General features: G+C 40.6%; 1 protein-coding gene across 20 annotated transcripts in view; it reads right to left on the reverse strand.

The window, feature by feature from the left end:
* Positions 1-21,918, reverse strand: part of CASK (calcium/calmodulin dependent serine protein kinase) — a 409,365-nt gene that overhangs the window by 14,145 nt on the left and 373,302 nt on the right. For 15 of the 20 annotated variants that reach the window (XM_016942916.3, XM_016942911.3, XM_016942908.3 and 12 more), the window contains 4 exons: positions 13,574-13,689; positions 5,800-5,880; positions 5,613-5,693; positions 1,920-2,122 (listed from right to left, as the gene is read on the reverse strand). In XM_016942916.3, the coding sequence (XP_016798405.1) occupies positions 1,920-2,122; positions 5,613-5,693; positions 5,800-5,880; positions 13,574-13,689 (481 nt within the window). The remainder of the gene's footprint in view (positions 1-1,919; positions 2,123-5,612; positions 5,694-5,799; positions 5,881-13,573; positions 13,690-21,918) is intronic. The other 5 variants (XM_016942915.3, XM_016942910.3, XM_016942918.3 and 2 more) reach the window with 1 other exon arrangement.

The raw sequence follows: 21,918 nt of genomic DNA on the forward strand, positions 1-21,918 counted from the left end.
GCTTATGGCCGGCCCTCAGGGCTAGGTGGATCTGAGAGATCACAGTTTTGAGAGGCAGGGACCCAGGAAGCAGGAGAGAAGAGTGCAGGTGAGCTCATCCAGCACTCAGGGGAGCAGAGGAGAGTGCCCAGCCGGGGTGAGGAGGTGCTTTGGGGCCAAGTGCAATGGGTAAAAAGTAACTGCTGTGGGTGTCCTGAGGAGGCTGAGAGAAGTGTCTCCCACTCAGCAGTGCAGAGCAATGCATGGCTGTGCAAGGGCAAGGAGACAGGGAGAGCTGGACGCTATGGGTGGAGCAGCAGCAGCAGCGGCAGCAGCAGCAGTGGCGGTGGCGGCGGCAGCAGCGGAGGCAGGTAAGGCAGAAAGCCCTCGAAAGTGGACTTAGGTAATGCAGAGGGAGTCTGAGGAGCCCTGCAGCCAGCATACTGCTAGAGACATTACTACCAGCAGAAAACGACGTTCAGGTGAAGACCAGTGTGGAACCCAAGGAGAGGATGTCGAAGACCAGGACCAGGATTGAGACTTTGCCTCTAGCCACCCCTGGCCAGAAGATTTTTCCAATCCCTAGTAAGGAGGGATTAGTAGTTAAACAAAAATCAATCTGTGGTACACATCATATATTTAGTTCTATATAGGTCCAAGTTAATTGTTAAGTAAACGGCAGTGTTCACCCTACTGCTGCTTTCCTCCCTAGCCCCTTAAACAGATCCTTTTGTGGTTTCCAAAGTTCCAAGTTCAAGAACTCCATCAGGTGTTGTAAACGGAAATGGGTGAACCCACTGGCCACGAATTAGGATCCTGGAGCCCAGAAACTGAGCTGTCAGGTCCCAGGTCACACAGACTCTGGCTATATAGGTTCTGTCCTTGCTTTAGGGATGGTTAGGGGACCAAGTCTCATACAGTGGCCCTTGAACAGGGATTCGCCCTGCCTAGGATAGCCAGGTAAGCCTCCTGATGAAACACAGCCTGCTTGAGGGAAGCTGGTCTACTATTTCAGCAGGTAGCATACTGGTTCTATTTCTAAGGGTTAAAGGAGATTTGGTACAGATCAGTCCTAGAAATGGCAGACCCAGGAGTCACATGGCACCCACAAGCCTCTCCTACAACCCACCTTGATGTCTACAACTCCCAAATCCTTCCTACTATACTTTACCTCCCATATCTACTTGGTTTGTACTCAGAGATGAAAAAACAGCTTGTCAGCATTTTTGATGTAAAGCCTTCAGCTTTCTCTTTTTCAAGTTTAATAATTCCTACTGCAAGACATATCTAGAAACCATTTCATCATCTCTGTGTCTGGCTCTCTTTTGAGTCCTCTTCCAAGTCTTTATCTCTCTCCTAGTTTTTGCTCAGGGTCAGGCATTGTGCTCAGGTAAGGAAATGGCAGAGGCTGAGAGCCACCATGGGTTTCCATCCCTGCTGTCTCTGACATCTGGGCTCACTCATGCTTGCTTTCATAAAGCTAGTGCTGTGTTTCAGATCCAGGCCCCAGGATCAGTTTCTCACTGGAGATTAACATAATGTGCTGGTAGAGGCTCTGATGGTCCAGCGTGAGCTGTACCCAGAGAGGGAAGGTGGCTGTTGTGATAACAAAGTGCCAGAGCCTCATCCTGAGGTCAGATGATCGTAGGATTTCTGGCAGGCGTAGACACAATCAGGAACCTTATTGAGCTTCTGCATATAATAAACCTCTTAAGAGAATAATCTCTGCTTCTTAAATACATGGTGTGTGCACTGAGTCCAACGATTAGTCAGCTGGCATTCTAGACTGTGAACCCCCAATGCCTCCATTACTGATACTTTTCTGCGGTTTATGAAATTATTATGTGACCTGTGACTTTCTGATGGCATTTTTGATTTCAGAATCTGTGCTTATTGGCATGCAGGCAGGATGTCAGACATTCGGGGAGGCTGGGCATTACCTGAGGCTCCACGTCCAGTATTGCAATCAGCCCCTGCTCGTGGATCTTCCGGATGGTCTCCAGTTTTGTCCCATACATCGCATCCTCGTGGCTGCCGTACTCCAAGTACTCGTTATTAGAGATGTCTTGCATCATTTGGTCATGAGATACAAAGTAATAATTCTTTCCATTTTCTTCGTCTTTCTTTGGAGGTCTGGTTGTATCTGCAAAGTCACATGGCACAAGAGGTTTAAAAGGCTGAGCTGATGAGCTTACTACGCTCCCAACACATTTACTCAAACCCAGTCTCTTCCTAAAAGCTGTGGACTCTTTAGCGTATATCTCATATCCCCTGTTCTCACCCCCAGTGGATTTGCAGAACTAAATTCTAGAAACCATATTTATCTGTGTGCATCACACCATAGTAGCCAGTGAGTTGTCTGGTTTGGTGAATCTTTCAGTGTTCAGGTGAGATGTATTTTATCCCTTCATGAACCACCACAGGAGGAAGACGTGAAATGACCCAAGATTAATATAACTCACTGTATGCCTTCATGCAGTTGGGTCTTGTGTAGAAGGAAAAAAGGAGAATAAAAAAATGGAAAACTGCATATGGTTAAATTTAAATAAGCCAAAATTAAATAAAATTCAAATTTTAGTTTCTCAGTCTCACTAGCGGCATTTCAAGGATTCAATAACCACGTATGGTTAGTGGCCACTGTACTGGACTGCACAGACATCAAGTACTGTCATTGTCACAGAAAGTTCTATTGAAAAGTGATGTTCTATAACATCTTGCAAAAGGAGAATGTTAGGATACAGCAAAAGACACGTTACACTGAAAACACAATGACTGTGGCCAGACATACCCATAATTATTATGGAAGACCTAAATCAGGAGGTGACAAACTGGCTTATGGGCCAAATATGGTCTACTGTCTTTTTTTAATTTTTATTTTTTTATTTTGGAGACAGAGTCCCACTCTGTAGCCCAGGCTGGAGTGCAGTGGTGCGATCTCAGCTCACTGCAACTTCCACCTCCTGGGTTCAAGAGATTCTTGTGCCCTCAGCCTCCTGAGCAGCTGGGATTATAGGCGTGTACCACCATGCCCAGCTATTTTTTGTATTTCCAACAGAGACGGGGTTTCACCATGTTGGCCAGACTGGTCTCAAACTCCTGACCTCAGGTGATCTGCCCGCCTCAGTCTCCCAAAGTGCTGGGATTACAGGTGTGAGCCACTGCACCTGGCCACCTACTGTCTGTTTTTGTAAACAAAGTTTTACTGGAACACAGCCATGTGCTTTTGTTTACATATTGCCTATGGTTGTTTTCATGAGACAACAGCAGAGCTAAGTGCTTGTGATAGACTGTATGGCCTTAAAGCCTCAAATGTGTACTATCTGGTCCTTTACAGAAAAGGCTTGCCCACCCCTCACCTAAGTGAGTGTAACTGAAGTATATGCCAATAAGCTCTAGTTCTGTGGATACTAATAGGACCAGTATCCTGCAAAACACACTTTAGGAAATGTTTTTCTAGATGAGCCAGGAACACTGGTTTTAATATTCTCTCTCCCTACCCCCCTTTCTTTTCTCCCTTCCTTCCCTTTTTTTCCCTCTCTCTCTCAATTTCTTTGCTTCCTTCTTTCTTTGAGAAAGAACAAATTTATGCTACTCTCTTCTGTGTACATGAGCCTAAACTAACGGGGAATCCCCCTTTCCTGCTAGCCTGTTAGAACATAAAGTGCTCGTGGTCATCAAAATGTGGACATTTTAAGAGAAGCCCTTTCTCTAGGCACATCAAAAGCTGAAGAACCGGCGTTACTATTTATTTATTTATTGAGACAGGGTCTCACTCTGTTGCCCAGGCTGGAGTGCAGTAGCAAGATCTCAGCTCACTGCAACTTCCATCTCCCGGGTTCCAAGCGATTTTCATGCCTCAGCCACCCTAATAGCTGGGACTACAGGTGCGTGCCACCATGCCCGGCTAACTTTTGTATTTTTAGTAGAGAGGGGGTTTCACCACATTGGCCAGGCTGGTCTCAAACGCCTGGTCTCATGTGATCCACCCACCTCGGCCTCCCAAAGTGCTGGGATTATAGGTGTGAGCCACCGCGCCCAGCCAAGAACTTACATAACATATTGATGTTGTACTATCTTCAGTCATCTCAGTAGTTAGATATATGTTATATACACATACAGGGTCAAATATTTCAAAGACTAGTCATGATTGACATCATCAAAGGTAAGTTTTAAAACCAAACTAGTTAACTGGCCATTTAATAACATGGAAGTTCAGTTGTTACGTGGTTAAGAAGAAGCTAAATGTTAGCTAAGCTTGCTGTACTCATGATCTAGACATAAGGAGAATTAAAAGAACACTTCAAAGTGTTTTACTAGAAAACCCCAGTAGTGCCAAATGAGACACTATTGGATACATTTCTTTTCTTGTGTAAATCAGACAGGGTTTTGGGATGAAGGTTGTCTCATGAAGCCTCCTGGCTCTCTGAGGTGTACAGATAACTGTAAGTGGTATTGACATTGCTTCAGGAAGGCATGTGAAGGCCCTATAGAATGGAGCCAATCTTCACATTTTCTCCTGTTGCTCTTAAAAAATAATTTTCCTTTAGCTCTTCCAACCCTGAGCTGCTAGAAAGCTTCTGGGGTTAAAATTTTATTTATTTTTTTTGAGACGGAGTTTTACTCTTGTTGCCCAGGCTGGAGTGCAATGGCACAATCTCGGCTCACCACAACCTCCACCTCCGGATTCAAGTGATTCTCCTGCTTCAGCCTCCTGAGTAGCTGGGATTACAGGCATGCACAACTATGCCTAGCTAATTTTGTATTTTTAGTAGAGACGGGGTTTCTCCATGTTGGTCAGGCTGGTCTCAAACTCCCGACCTCAGGTGATTCGCCCACCTCAGCCTCCCAAAGTGCCGGAATTACAGGCATGAGCCACCGCGCCTGGCCTAAAATTTTAAACTTTAGAATAATGATGATAATAATGAAATGATAGTGGTAGATAGCTTCTACTTATCCACCATCTGCTAAGTGCTTCATACACATGATCTCAAATCCTCTCTGCAATCCTGAATTACTTCATTTTATAATTGAGAAAATGAAGAGGGCAAGAGGTTAAGAATAAGATACAGAAAATAAGGAGAATTAAAAATCTTACAGATTTGAAAATCTTTACAGAAACAACTGTTAGCATATTGATTGGGTTTAAAAAGTGGTAAGAAATCAACAATTTAAATATTAATTAAGGGAAAAAAATTGTCATATCAGAAACTGTACAACTATGAAAACTTATTTTTCTGAAGAATAATTCATCTAGGTAATGTGTATGACATATTGTTAGAAAAATTGTTACAAACAGAATGGATAAAACTAATTTTATTTAAAACACACACACAGACACACACACACACACACACACACACACTTTATACACATATCTGTACTAAGACAAGCCTAGAAGGGTATACAACAGAGAAGCCTAGAAGGGTATACAACAAAATATTTATAGCACTTATTATAGGGAAAGAGGGGTTGGGATTATTGTTAACTCATTTTCCTCCTTGTTCTTTTTTTGATTTTACAAATTTCCTATAATGAACAGTTATACCTTATGTAATCAGAAAAAAATACATAAATTATAGAGTTAAAAAAGTGATAGGAAAAATATAATGAAAAGAGATTGAGACATTGCTTACGTGGAATAGGGTACGCAAACCGGTCTGGGTGCTTTGTGATGAGAGTGTTTTTTATGTGTCTTCTCCCAACACCATGTGCGCCTATGTCATTTAGAAAAAAAGAATGTTAAAACTGACAACTCTTAATAATGTTCACAAAATGTTTTGAAAGTGAGAATAAGCAACCCACTTACACAATCAAACTTACCTAATAAGACTAGTGTTTTCCTCTTGAATGCTGGCAGTTTTACTACTTCTTCATATGTGACAAGATCTAATTGATCAAACACTAAAACGCAAAGATTTAGAAGAAAGATAAATTTGTAGAATGACTATTTCATGTACATAAATTATAATTTTACTGGCAAAACTACAGTTATATTAAAACCATGTCTTAAAAATATGAATCCAACTTATGATATATGGCTTACATGTAATTTAAGTCATATAGCATCTAGGGAGAAATTTTCATTTTTAAGCCCATGAAAATGCTCTTTAGAACTAGGGGCATCCAAAGATGCTGAACACATGCATTAAAATGTCCAAATCTAAAAGATACTACATATCTTTTCATGTAGTATCCAACAAATCATATGAATTCATTTGAAACCACATGCTGTTCATATTTTTCCAATTCTAAGAAGTCAGCAATACTAAAAAGAAAAAGTCTACAGACAGTGACCAACATGAATATAGCATGAATGCAACTAAAGTTAACCAGGAGAGGGGCCAGCTAGATCATTTCTAGAGATGGATGAGAAATGCATGGACAGCTGGTCTTTAACTTCATGGTTCTTTCTTTCAACAGAGTTGATGAAGGTGGCATGCTAGATTCTAAGGCAAGTTCTGTAACTATTGCACAAGCTTATCAATGAGCATCTCACAAGCTTTACTGTAACCCAGATATCCACTCAATGGAAAGTCTTGAATATGTAAGGAGAGTTACATGCTTTCCTGGGCCTGAAAACTTGTCGCCCATTACATGGGCAGCCTGTGTATGGTGGATCAGGATGGAAAGAATCATGAAGCAGAGTCTGAGCTCAGAAACCTTTGCAAAAGTGGAGTTCTCTAATCACTACAGACTGAGGAGAAATACTTTAACAAATATTTTTCTGAAACCTGCCTCTTAACACTATGATAAAAGCAATTTCAAGCAATGTACAAAACTTTCCTGAGCAGATGCCCATTCCTGTTGAAATTCAACATGGTCCAATTCTCACACACATTTGGAAATTCTCACAAAGGGCTAAAATTGTATGTCTGTGTTTCCTGTAATATTTTTTGTATGGTCATACCCAAATGCTGTCAGTTACATACTGACATTTCTTTTTTTAAAGAATATTGAATAAACCCTGGATTTTAGAGGGGTTAAAATAAATCAGTAAAATTGATTTGATGATGTAATAAAGGAATCTGGGCTGCTTTATTATTTATTTATGTATTTATTTTTGAGGTGGACTCTCGCTCTGCCACCCAGGCTGGAGTGCAGTGGCGCGATCTCGGCTCACTGCAACCTCTGCCTCCCAGGTTCAAGCGATTCTCCTGCCTCAGCTTCCCGAGTTACAGGCACCTGCCATTACGCCCAGACAATTTTTGTATTTTTGTTGAGACGGGGTTTCACCATGTTGGCCAGGCTGGTCTTGAACTCCTGACCTCAGGTGATTCACTGGCCTTGGCCTCCCGAAGTGTTGGGATTACAGGTGTGAGCCATCGTGCCCGGCCGAAATCTGCGTTACTTTAGCCAATCATTTATTAAGAGAACCTTCTACTCCTAGAAACAATATGGCCAAATGACTGTGAATATCACCTTAGTTCTTAACATTAGTGATTTGCCCAATCACTTAAAATGCAAAATAAGATACTTGGGAATAGAATAGATCAGAAACAAACAAAAAGCACCATTATCACAATATATAAAAAAAGAAACATGATATATTAAAATAGAGGTTAGTGTATATTAATGGGTATTTGCACATTTGTTTTCTTTTGATAACTTGATTTATAAAGGTTGATTGAAAGTCTTTAAAGCATATCCTCTAGCAATAGCTAAAAACCAAGAAATGTTTTCTGTGTTCAGAATGGCAGACTCACAAAATTAAAATGAACATGAGGCTCTCTGTGGTAGGGCTAGTTAGTTATACTGCAGTAGTAATGGAGTGATGAGAGTTGCAAAAATAAAAGCAGGAGTGCTGATGGCATTATTTTTTAGACCTATTGCCCTCTGAGTGATATTTCCATCAAGAAAAAGTATGCTTACAGAAGAAGTGCATTGACAAGCAGATATGTTTTAATATATTTTAATAAAAATAAGCAAGCATCTCACAAAAGAGCAAGATGATGATGATGACACAAGCTTTCCGAATGGTATATACACACACCTATCCCTCTATAGAGCCCTAACTCTGATCCTACCAAATTTAAGACTTGTCATTTTTTTAAAAAACACATAAGAATGAGTTAGATGTCAACCATCAAAACCACAAACAGACGTGTTATGAAAATGAAATGAAACAGATATGTTAAACATCAATATCTTAACCATAAATGAGCAGCATGAAGAGGTTACTCTGGTCTAAATGAAATTGCCACACGGTCATAGGGTTGAGAAACAATAAAAAAAGGGTATTTTAAAATAAGAGATATCAATAATATTAGGAAAGCACTTAAAGGATGAGCTTTTAAAGGTTTTAAGTTGCTTGCTGATAAAAAAAGGACTTAATAAAAGAAAACCACCAAAAACACAGAGGCATAGTCATTCAACAGGTTACTTACATGCACAGAGGCCATTGGGAGTGAGACAGCATGAAAAATGTACAGGGGTCATTGAAATATGGCTTTTCATATATTAGTAAAATAAAAGTATAATATGTATAAAATAAACTTTATCATGCAATATTCTAAACACAAGGCAAATAAATCACATTAAGAAACAAACTCATTTTAATAGAAATTCGACAATATCCTTATATAAAAGCCAGCGGATTTTATATACTAGCATATGCATAGACATTTTATCGAGAATAGTTACAAGAAAACCTCTTCAGAGAGTGTAGACGTGGAAGCCTTTTGCTTTTCACTTTGTACCTTCCTGTACCATGTGTAATTTCTAACCATGTGTGCCTATTACTTTTATTATTATTATTATTATTATTATTGACACAGGGTCTCGCTCCTTCACCCAGGCTGGAGTGCAGTGGTGGGATCTTGGCTCACTGCAGCCTCCGCGGACCTCCTGGGTTCAAGTGATTCTCCTGCCTCAGCCTCCCAAGTAGCTGGGATTACAGGCGTGTGCCACCACACCCAGCTAATTTTTGTATTTTTAGTAGAGATGGGGTTTTGCCATGTTGGCCAGGCTGGTCTCGAACTCCTGGCCTCAAGTGATCTGCCCACCTCGGCCTCCCAAGGTGCTGGGATTACAGGCATGAGCCGCTGCGCACAGCCTATTATTATTTTTAATGCCAACAGGGCAGTGAGTTTATGGGCTACTTTTTGTTTCCTTTAGAGTTGCTTGTATTCCAGAAAAAAAAGAATAGCTTTTAAAGTCAATAGTACTAATTTGTGGTATTAAGCATAATTTAAGCACACCTATGAATGGTACTGTAGAAATCCCCTATGTTCAAATATGTGTACGTAAATAGAGTATTTCGGGGCTCTAACATTTAAGAAAACAAATTAATGAAGACTTCCTAAATTTTTAAAAAGTTTACACTAGTAACTTGATCTAAAATGACTTTTGGAAGTCCTGGGGGCTGAGGAATCTCAATGCCTCTAGAGTTCAGTTGTTCCAGCCACACCACAATGCTTTTTGTACCAAGTATACATGGCTAGAAACCTTCTATGTGTTACAGAAAATGTATTTGCTGTAAAAGCTACACACACCATAATCAAATCTATTCCCAAGGATTCAGAAATACTGTCTAGCATAGTTTGCTCATATTACCCTGATTTTCTGCTAAACTACTCAACATTCCAGACACTTCTTTTAAGTATTTATGTAACTACTTTCCAGGTTGAATTTTTTCCATAAAAAAGCCATTAACATTGAATCCTTGTCTCAGCTGGAAATGCTATCAAGATCTTCAAATACTATAAAGACCTCCAATTCAAAAGAGCATTGCACACTGGTAGCATTGGGTTAAGAAGTACATACTTGAATGCCCGCAGGGGTCAGGTAGCTAATGTGGTTGAATGAAGTGGGCCAGGTGCAAAAACAGGGAGTGGTGCGGACAGTGTGTGCTGGAGAATGAGCGTCCATTCAAAGGCCATATTAACCACCCAGAGTTACTAAAAGAGAAAGTGGACCTGGTATTGCTGCATTCCTTGTTCTTCTAAGGGAACTCTGAAACCCAAATTTTTATGTTAAATATCCTGACTTTCACACGTGATGACTTATTAAAACTTAAACACTGTGTGTGTGGGAGTTAGAGGGACAAAATTTACTTATGGGTCAAATTCAGCGAATAGGCTGTCACTTTATGATGGGAGTTGTAGGTAACACAGTTTGAACAGAATTCCACTTTAACAAGCTATGTAGAATTTCCTAATGACAAAAATGGAAATAATTCTAGTATTATCATTCCCACCAGTTCTAGATAATGACAAAATTCCCAACCTTCATTTGTACCACAAATACAAATAATGTCAGAACTTGATAAGGTTTGGATCTTGCCATCAATATATGATGAATTCTCAAAGATTTGAAGCAGGAAACAAAACATACGGCCCTTATTTTAATTTACTGAGTAGTAACAGAAGAACAGAGTACTGTATTTTACCATCAACTTCTAAAAAAGCCAGAAAAATCCTTTTGAGATATTGTTTGATCTGTGGCCCATGAGCCCATCTGGTTTGGTATGAAAGGCTATGATATCTCTAAGTTCTCAAAGCAACTGCCTCACCAATGGAAGTCAAGAGTATTTGTTTCTCACTCTTTTAGAGCAATTCTTTATAAGGACACTTCTGTATATTGGGATGACCTTTCATCGTAGCTAAAAGCAGAACAGCTGATTAAATACTTGACCCTATGATCTCTTGTAAAGCAAAGGTAATACTAAGCAAATGGTTCTTCTGGACTTTCTAATGAACAAAATGGAAGAGTTGGTTGATGACACAGAAGAAACCTGAAGAGATGGTGACAGAAAGGAATGCTAGGCTTTGCAGGCAGTGTATTTCAGAAAGTCAAGGAAGAAAGCTGGGAATCTTCTCCCAAAAAGAGAAACTAAAAAGAGAGCTCACAGTGATTATTTTGCAGGTGAGGGAAGCCTAACAATGATATCCTAACTAGAGAATCACAAATAGGCCTAAACACAAAGTTCTACAAAGACACTTAAGGGGCTCCGCAAGGACCATCTAAGAAGCTCAGACTTTCTTTCAAAGGAGGGCCTTATACACAGTGACACACACTGACATGTAGAACAACCCCTTAAGCATGGCAAGGAAGGTTCTGATGCCCAGAAGACCGCTGGTTAGGAAAATACTGATGATACCAAACGGGTGGTGGCAGTAGGCTCCCCTGTCCTCTCAACCCCTCCTTTCTTCATTCTAAGTTGACAAGAACTTAGAGAGGTCAATGGTTTGGGATAGGAGGTAAATGTCAAAAGACTGAGGAAAAAGCAATTCTGTTCTACCCCTATTAGGCTCCTGCCTTCTATGTCAAGGGTGACAGCTTTCAACCTGGATAGGCAATGTCTACCAGAGAGCAAGAGCCTGAGATAGACAGTACAAGAATACTTGGCTTCATTGAATGATCGCCATTTGTCAGGCCCAGTGATGAAAGAACCTGAGACCCACTGATCTTTAGAATTAGAAAAGATCTCCTTGATTGACTAACCTAATTCCCTCATTTCAAGGCCCGTAGGAGCGAAGTGATTTGCCCAAATTGCACGGTTACTCAGGTGTGCTAATTCCTGGTCCTATCTCCAGCTGCCTATTAAGCTTACAGGTGTGTTTGCAGGACCACTGTGCACCATCTAACGGGAATCAGAGAATGGGAGCAATGGAAGAAGATCAGTGATACCCTGGTGGTGAAAGAGTGGAAAAAGTGAAAACACTGGCTGCCAGATCGGATGCTGATTCTCTGGCAAAATTCTTAAATTAATGATTAAATTGACTCTTTGACAGCATTTAGAGAATTCTAGTTTTTCAATGAATTTCTTACTTTCCTCAGAGCTGAATTAAAGAATATTGGCAAACTGAATACTCATGTTTACATGACCTCTTTCAGTACAGCATAAATCTAATGATAAACTGACAGCCGGAACCAGCCATTTCTTTGCTTTTCTAGGTGTAAGTTAATTTCAATCCCATCTATACCTATGTATCATTTAACACTGCTGTACAAATTACAAGGTGAGATGCATACATTTCTCAATTTATATGACAACACATCTCCTTGTGAGCCTATTAGATTGTGTTAGACTGTTAGAAGCTGACAGAAGTAAGGGCAACTAAGGAGACTTGGTAATAACCACTGACGTTTTGTGTGAAGCAACATTCTGCTGATACTGCTGTGCATTTCTATTTAGTTTATTTTTATTTTGTATAGACAGGGTATTGCTGTTGCCCAGGCTGGCCTCGAACTCCTGGGCTCAAGCAATCTTCCTGCCTCAGCCTCCTAAGTAGCTGGGATTACAGGCACCACCATCGTGCCTGGCTCTGCAGTGCATTTCTTCAAATAGTATACTTGAGCATTTGCTTAATAGTTGCTACATTTTGTGTAACTAGTCTGCTTTATTTCTTCCCTTCATAAAACCAAAAAAGCCATTATGAAACTACTGCTCTGTAGTAGTACATAACCAGAAATTATACTGTTTTTGGAAATAAAAATGTGGTACAATGTAACTAATGCGAAGGGAATGATTCCTTATTTAGCTGAGCCATTTAAACTTAACCCATGTGGCCACTCACATTCATTCCACATTATACAGCAGTTTGAAATGTTTACTTTTAATCTCTGATTGAGAAATGAACAATTCAGAGTACGTTATAACATTTACAGAGAAAAATGCATTTCATACTTGTCAGAAACATTATGCCATCAATCTGGGTATGCATGACTAGATTCACTTGATTTTTTGGGCCACATTTCTAATTTTTGGAGTTATTTCTGAAACCTTGGGAACTAACCTAATGCCAGTCAGGACTTTCAATTCCTCAGAAAAAGTTCCTTATAAAAGGAGTTGTATTAAGAAGTTATTGAAAATAACTTCTTGTATTAGCACTGCTGTATATCACCATGCATTTTCTTTAGCTTAAGTTGCACCCTGTGAATCTTCTGGGGATTCTATTGCAACAACAGATCATGCCTTTTTGGTATTAATTCCAGTTTTCAACAAGACAAGTGAACATTTTGACTTAAGTTGAATACAAACTTCCATATGGGCAAACATACATACTATAAAGGGAAGGCCAAGATAAGATTCTTGCTCTTGTGGTAGCTTGGAAATACCATGAGGGAAGAAGACGACTCACAGAAATGGACAAAACCAAGTTAGTGTCCATGTCATTTGTACTCTTTCAAACCAACCACAGAACCATTTGTGGCACAGTTCTCTGATAAGAGCACACCTCTACCCTCAGATGTTTATCTCAGGGCCATGCCCAAGGGCCAAGCAGGAGCCAGGCGGGAGGAGATCTGTTCAAGACCAATCCCAGCCAAGGAGATAAGAATCCTGGCTACTCAGCAAACTCTCCAGCTTTCATTTCTCAGGGGAGGACTTAACGTGTTGGATTCTTTTCATTCCAGAGGATACTATTTCAAAATAACATTTTTGTCCTATAAAGTATAGCTCTGTAAAATATCTAGCAAATAATCAACATATTAATTGGAGGTAGGGTTTCTTAAAGGTTTTGAAAGTTGATGAAGATCTCATATGGTAGAATTTTTTGGATAGAGAACACTGAAGACTGAATTAAAATATTATATCTTTTTAGGTCTTGGAGATGCTTAACCCAGCCTCAGTAACAGTTGTGCTTTTCCCTACCTGCATTGTGCTTTGCCAAATATTTATCTTTGTACTGCTTCTTTTTCTTGCCAAACCAAGTACAGCTGGCCTGCTGCTCCTGTTTGGTCTTCTCCATGGCAATGCAAGCTACTCGCCTAGCACACACAAAAAGAAAAATAAAATAAAATGAATTTATAATTCTGGTTGATAAAATAGAAGAGTCATCCATTTGAAGAATTTATATAAAACAGCATAACCATACTCATCCTAATCTTTTAAAAAATTTGGACAAAGGCTATTCTTTGGTTTTCATGACAATTTCCTAGAAATGTTTTTAAAATATAGGCTTATATTAAAATGGCATGGTATTCCTTGAACATATACTGACAACACAGATTAGATGCCTAAACATGTGGCCATGAGATACAGTAGAATGTTTCAACACAGGCCTGGTTTGAATTCTGGCTTTGTCACTTGTTAGCTGGTACTGAGCACTTAATGTTAGACACTTTTCTAGGAACTTTACATGTATTAACTCCTTTAATCTTTCTAACAACACAGGGAATTGCATCACCATTTTACAGATGAGGGGATTGAAAGAATGAAAGGTTAAGCAATTTGCCCCAAATCACACAGCTAATAAGTGAAAGAGTGGGGAAGGTCTGGCACGAGAGCTCATGATCTTAGCCAGAATATTCTATCCGCAGTGTCTTTAAACTCTTGGAGCCTTTTGGATGGCTATTGTAAAGGTTTAGAACAAAAAATGTAAATAATTCCCTAGTACAGTACCAGGCACACAGTATATGCTTAATAAATGGCACTACTGCTACATGGAGATTCTAAGATAAGATATAAAAAGTGTGCTCTGATTAAATTCACAGTTATAACCACGATCAGGAAATTATAATTTTGATCTATAATATCCAGCATTGGTAACATAAAGATGATATTAAAAAGTTGCTCTTTCAGGTTCAGGCTAAACAAATACTTGCCTTTCAGAATATTGCCACAGAAGACTTTGCTCTCCTAATGATTTTGCTCATGGGGGCCAACCAAGGGTCCCCAAGTGAGTCACATATAAGAGTCCAAAATCACGATCAGAATGCCATATGGTGCTATTGTAAATGGCAAGTTGCTTTACAATGACATTGTACTGATTTACACTCCTACCAGCAGTGTATGAACATTCCTATTGTTCCACTTCCTTGGCAACACTTGGTATTATCCGTCTTTAACTTTAGCCATCATGGTGGATGAATAATGGAATACCACTGTGTTTTTAATTTACATTTTAGTTTACGTTTCACTCATTAGTAAGACTGATCATTTTTTCATATGTTTAATGGCTACTGAATTTCCTCTTTCGTTAAGTGTCTGTTCAAGTCTTTTGACCGTTCTTCTGTTCAGTTGTCTTTTTCTCGTAGATTTGTAGAAATTCTTTATATAGTCTAGATATTATGCTTTTGTTAGTTATTAATATACGTGTTGCAGATATCTTCTACTCTGTGGTTTGCCTTTTTGCTCTCTTTATGGTATCAATTGATGAACATAACTTATTAGTTTTAATTTAGTCAAATTTATCAGTCTTTTCTTTAATGGGAAGTATTTTTGATATCTTAAGAAATCCTCAGCCAGGTGCGATGGCTCATGCCTGTAATCCCAGCACTCTGGGAGGCTGAGGCGGGCGGATCACCTGAGCTCAGGAGTTCACACGAGCCTGGGCAACATGGGGAAATCCCATCTCTACTAAAAATACAAAAAGTAGCTGGGTGTGGTGGCATGTGCCTGTAGTCCCAGCTACTCCGGATGCTGAGACAGGATAATTACTTGAGCCTGAGAGGTGGAGGTTGCAGTGATTTGAGATTATGCCAGTGCACTCTAGCCTGGGCAACCGAGCGAGACCTTGTCTAAAAAAAACAAAAAAACAAAAATGAAATCCTTAGCAGGGGATTTCCCAACACTTTGGGAGGCCAAGGAGGGAGGCTCACTTGAGGCCAGGAGTTTGAGACCAGCCTGAGCAACATAACAAGACCCTATCTCTACAAAAAAACACAAAAAACAAAAAACAAACAAAAAAAATTAGCTGGGTGTGATTGGGTGTGATGTTACGTGCCTGTAGTCCCAGCTACTAGGGAGGCTGAAGCAGGAGGATGACTTGAGTCCAGCAGTTCCAGGCTGCAGTGAGCCAAGACTACACCACTGCACTCCAGCCTGGGAGACAGAGACCCTGACTTTAGAAAAATAAAAAATAAATAAAAATGAAAAGAAATCCTTCCTTGTCCCAGATGATATTCTCCAATATTACCTTCTCAAAGTTTATAGTTTTGTCTTTTACATTTTGGGTATTAATGTACTAGTACTGCTGTTTTTTTTTGTTTTTGAGACAGATTCTCCTTGTGATGCCCAGGCTGGAGTGCAGTGGTGCAATCTCGGCTCACTGTAACCTCTGCTTCCCAGGTTCAAGCAATTCTCATGCCTCAGCCTCCTGAGTAGCTGGGATTACAGGTGTGTGCCACCATGCCTGGCTAATTTTTGTATTTTTTTAGTAGAAATGGGGTTTCACCATGTCGGCCAGGCTGGTCTTGAACTCCTGCTTCGTGTGATCCACCTGCCTTGGTCTCCCAAAATGCTGGGATTACAGGCGTGAGCCACTGCGCCCGGCCTAGAACTGATTTTTGCTTATGGTGTAAAGGAGGGGTCCAATTCCTTTTTTCTTCCTAATGGATACCCAATTGTCCTACATTATTTAAAAGCCTGTCCATTCCTCATTGCTGTGCAGTGCTATTTCTGTCACACATCAAGTGTCCATTTACGTATGAGAGTGTTTTCAGGTTCTCTATTCCTTTCTGGTCTATTTGAGCATCTCTAAACCCATATCTTATTATCTTGCTTACTATAGCTTTATAATAAGTCTTGGTATCTGGTAGAGCAAGACCTCCTTCCTTGTTCTTCAAGAGCATTTTGGCTATTCCCGACCTTGTGCATTTCCATGTAGACTTTAAACTTAGCTTGTCAATTTCAAAACTGTTGGGATTGCATCTTATCTACGAAATCTATCTAGGAAGAATAGACATCCCTGCAATATTGAGACTTCCAGTCCTTAAACACAGTATGTCTCTCCATTTACTTATATCTTTTTAAATATCTCGAGATATAATTCCCCCCCTCCGCCCCGGCCGAGACGAAGTCTTACTCTGTCACCCAGGCTGCAATGCAGTGGTGCAATCTTGGCTCACTGTCATCTTGACCTCCTGGGTGCAAGTGATCCTTCCGCCTCAGCTTCCTAAGTAGCGGACTACAGGTGCATGTCACCCATTTATTTTTTTTTCTTGAGACACAGTGTCGCTCTGTTGCCCAGGCTGGAGTGTAATGGTGCGATCTCAGCTCACTGAAACCTCCGTCCTCCCAGGTTCAAGTGATTCTCCCTGCCTCAGCCTCCCAAGTAGCTAGGATTACGGGTGCCTGCCACCACGCCCAGCTAATTTTTATATTTTTAGTAGAGATGGGGATTTGCCATGTTAGCCAGGCTGGTCTCGAACTCCTGACCTCAGGTGATCCGCCTGCCTTAGCCTCCCAAAGTGCTGAGATTACAGGTGTGAGCCACCGAGCCTGGCCTAATGTTTGTATTTTTGTAGAGACTGGACCTTGCTATGTTACCCAGGACAGTCTCAAACTTCTGGGCTCAAGTGATCCGCCTGCCTTGGCCTCCAAAAGTACTGGGATTACAGGCATGAGCCACTGTACCCGGTCTCAATAAATTTTATAATTTATTCTGTAAATGTCTTGACATCTTTGTTAGATTTATTCCTAGGTTATTTTATTTTTTAAGACAGACTCTCTCTCTGTCGCCCAGGCTGTAGTGCAGTGGCACAATCTCGGCTCACTGCAACCTCCACCTTTCAGGATTGACATATTCTCATGCCTCAGCCTCTTGAGTAGCTGCGACTACAGGTGTGCGCCACTACACCCAGCTAATTTTTGTATTTTTTTTTTCCCTTTAGTAGAGACGGGGTTTTGCCATGTTGGCCAGGCTGGTCTTGAACTCCTGGCCTCAAGTGATCCGCCCACCTCGGCCTCCCAAAGTGCAGGGATTACAGGCATGAGTCACCACGCCTGGTCATTTTTTAATAAAGGCTTTGTAAATGGTATTTTAAGAAACACTTTGTAACACTAAAACTTTCAAACACATACAAGGATATAGTGTAATGAAACCCAGCTATCTACAACCCAGCTTTGACAATTATTAGTCATAGCTTATTTTATTTTTTCATTATTTATTTATTTATTTTTGAGACAGAGTCTCACTCTGTTGCCCAGGCTGGAGTGCAGTGGCACGATCTCGGCTCACTGCAACCTCCGCCTCCCGGGTTCCAGCGATTCTCCTGTCTTGGCCTTCCAAGTAGCTGTGATTACAGGCACCCGCCACCACGCTCAGCTAATTTTTTCTGTATTTTTAGCAGAGATGGGGTTTTGCCACGTTGGCCAGGCTGGTCTCGAACTCCTGACCTCAGGTGATCCGCCCGTCTCGTCCTCCCAAAGTGCTGGGATTACAAGTGTGAGCCACTGCGCCTGGCCTTATTTTATTTATACCACCTTATCATAGATTATTTTGGAACAAATCCAAGAGTACAGTTTTCTTCTGAAATCCCTTTAAAATCTATAGGTTCCCTCTCCCTCCTTTTTCTTTTCTTACAATTTGTTTGTTGTAGAAACTAGTTTGTCCTTTAGTTTCTGTAGAGTCTGGATTTTTCTGACTGTGTCCCTGTGGTATCTTTAGTATGTCTCTCTGTCCTTTGTATTTCCTGCAAATAGGTAATAAAACCTAGAGGCCTAATCAGATCCAGTTTTGTTTTTTGTGTGTGCAAGAACACTTTATAATATTATGGTGTTGCAAGTGGTGTTATGTATGGTACCCTTTAAAAGTTTTATTTTCTGCTTGTGGCTTGTAAATAGAATTGATTTTCGTATATTGATTTTTTTTTTTTTTGAGATGGAGTCTTGCTCTGTCGCCGAGGCTGGAGGGCAGTGGCGTGATCTCGGCTTACTGCAAGCTCCACCTCCCGGGTCCAAGCCATTCTCCTGCCTCAGCCTCCCAAGTAGCTGGGACTACAGGCGCCCACCACCACGCCCGGCTAATTTTTTTGTATTTTTAGTAGAGACGGGGTTTCACTGTGTTAGTCAGGATGGTCTCGATCTCCTGACCTCATGATCCGCCTGCCTCGGCCTCCCAAAGTGCTGGGATTACAGGCGTGAGCCACCACGCCCAGTCCCTTGTATATTGATTTTATATCAGCAACCTTTCTAAACCTTGCTACTAATTCTAATTGTCTACAGATTCCTTTGAATTCTACACACAGAATCATATCATCTGCAAATTTTTTCCCTTTCTAGTAATGTTAGTTGTAGGTTTACTATACATGTCCTTTATCAGGTTAAGTTCCCCTCAATTCATAGTTTATGAGACTTTTAATCTGATTGGGTTTTGAATTCTACCAAATGCTTTTTCTGCATCTATTGATATGACTATGTGGATTTTCTTCTTTAGTCTGTTAATCTAGTGGACTGGCTGATTGGTTTTCAAATGCTGAACCAACTATGCATTCCCAGTACAAACTCCACTGGCTCATAATATATTATCTTTTTGGTATATTACTGGATTCAATTTGCTAATATTTTGCTGAGGATTTTTACTTCTGTGTTCATGACAGATACTGGTATGTAGTTTTCTTTTCTTGAACTGCCTTTACTGAATTTTGGTATCAGGGTAACGTTGACATCACAAAATGATTTGGGAAGTATTATTTTCTATTTTCTTAAAGAGGCTGTCTTCCATATCTCTTACTCGCTCTTGTTCACTGAAGTTTTTATGTATTTATTTTTGGTTGGGGGAAAGACATTTATTGGAAAATACTGCGAACTCTCAGTAATAGTATCAAAGTCCATCTCCATATATTACCCACGTGGCATACAGAGGAGGCTGATAAAGGCTTGCTTTGGGGATTCTTTTGGTGCAAGTCAATATGTGCTATTAGTCAGAACTAAAAGGCATAGAATCTTTGGAAACAAACAGAATTGAGGAATTTTTTGACAGGTTAAGAGACAAAATCGTGTGACCTTGTGAAGCTTATGTTACAATGTAGAGAGTATCTTATAATAAATGTTCTTAAGCTTAAAACAAAAATACACGTTCCCAGGAAAAAATTGTGGCATAGTCTCATGTGGTGTGATGACAGAGGAATGAAATTGATTTTTACCAGACACTCCAGAAATAAACATTAGCTCTTTTAGCTCAGTAAGTGCACAGAAACTGTGTTAGGGTTAAGGTCAACCTGGAAGGAAATTTCAAACACATGCCTAACAATTTATTGATGGCTTAGATCAGGATCTTGTAGGCAAGGCAAGGGGAGGGATGACAGACTCCGGGAGCTAAAATATATTGAAGGACTAAATTGATGTGCCTAGAGTAAGGCATTTGGGTCCGAAAAAACTGATTTCTCATCTAGAAAATGTGAAGAATGTGACTTGGTAGCAATATATTTGATCAAAGTTTTGGGGGTCTGGCTGATACAATTGTTTCAAATCTTTCTTGTTAGTATTGGATGCCCACTGACATCCCAGAGGCCAATTCAGTTTCCAAGCAAAGGAAAATTGATCTTTCTCTTCTGCCAGGAATAGCTTCCTATACCCCCAAAGTCCTATTCAGGTCTTGGGGTACACACTGCCCAGTGGGCCTCTTTCTTATCATCTCAGTTAGAATCCTTTTCTCCTTCTATATATTTTTCAACTTTAACAGTTCAGTTTTTTGGCAATATATTGAACATATTTAAAGTATACAAATTTATCAGTTTTGATATCTGTAAACATCCCATGAAACTATCACTACAATCAAGAAAAACATATTCATAGCCAGGTGTGGTAGCTCACACAGGTAATCCTAACACTTTAGGAGGTTGAGGCGGGCAGATCACCTGAGGTCAGGAGTTCGAGACCAGCCTGGCCAACATAGTGAGATCTCATCTCTATCGAAAATTTAAAAATTAGTTGGGCGTGGTGGCGGGCGCCTGTAATCCCAGCTACTTGGGAGGCTGAGATAGGGGGATTGCTTGAATCCAGGAGTTCCAAGCTGCAAGGAGCCAAGATTGCACCACGGCACTCCAGCCTGGGAGACAGAGAGGGACCTTGACTTTAGAAGAATAAAAATAAAAAATAAAAAATAAAAATGGCTGGGCGCGGTGGCTCACACCTGTAATCCTAGCACTTTGGGAGGCCGAGGCAGGCAGATCACTTGAGCTCAGGAGCTCGAGACCAGCCTGGCCAACCTGGTGAAACCCTGTCTCTACTAAAAACACAAAAAATTAGCCAGGCGTGGTGGCAGGCGCCTGTAATCCCAGCTACTCGGGAGGCTGAGGCAGGAGGATCACTTGAACCGGGGAGGCAGAGGTTGCAGTGAGCTGAGATTGTGCCACTGCACTCCAGCCTGGGTGACAGGGCGAGACTCCGTCTCCAAAAAAAGAAAAACATATTCATTACCTCCAGAATTTCCTCATGCCCCTCTGTAATTCCTCCCTCCCTCCACCCCCATCCCTAGGCAACTGTCATTATAGATAAGCTTGCATTTTCCAGAAGTTTATGTAAATGGAATCATATAGCGTGTTCTCTTTTTTGCCTGGCTTCTTTCACTCAGCATAATGATCTTGTGTTTCATCCATACTGCTGCATATATCAATAGTTTGATCCTTTTTATTGCTGAGTGGCATTCCATTGTATGGCTATATCACAATTTATATTTACCCACTGATGAAACTTCAAAAAAATGTTAGCCATTCTAATAGGTGTGACCACTGAGATTCTAATTTTGTTACTGCATGTTTCCCCCTGGATGTTCCTCTGGTTCTTTTTAAAATCTGCTATGTCATTAACATTTTTTTTCTGCTCTCTGAAGATATTTTACAAGCTTATTACTGATTTTTAAAAACCTGGGCTAGGCGTGGTAGCTCACACTTGTAATCCCAGCACTTTGGGAGGCTAAGGTGGAAGGATCACTTGAGCCTAGGAGTTGGAGATCAGCCTGGGCAACATAGTGAGACCTCATCTCTACAAAAAAAAAAAAAAAGAAAAAGAAAAAAATTAGCTGGGTGTGGTGGTGCACGCCTGTTGTCCCAGCTACTGGGAAGGCTGAGGTGGGTGGATTGCTTGGGTCCAGGAGGTCGAGGCTGCAGTGAGCCGTGATCATGCCATTGCACTCCAGCCTGGGCGAGAGCACAATACCTTGTCTCAAAAACAAACGAACCAACCTGGTAAGCTTATTTTTAAAATCTTTGTCTCTTAATTCCAATATATGCAGTAGGTTTGAGTTTGTTTCTACTATCTGTCATTTCTGTTGG

The sequence above is a fragment of the Pan troglodytes genome, chromosome X, assembly GCF_028858775.2.
Source record: "Pan troglodytes isolate AG18354 chromosome X, NHGRI_mPanTro3-v2.0_pri, whole genome shotgun sequence".
Lineage (NCBI taxonomy): Eukaryota > Metazoa > Chordata > Mammalia > Primates > Hominidae > Pan > Pan troglodytes.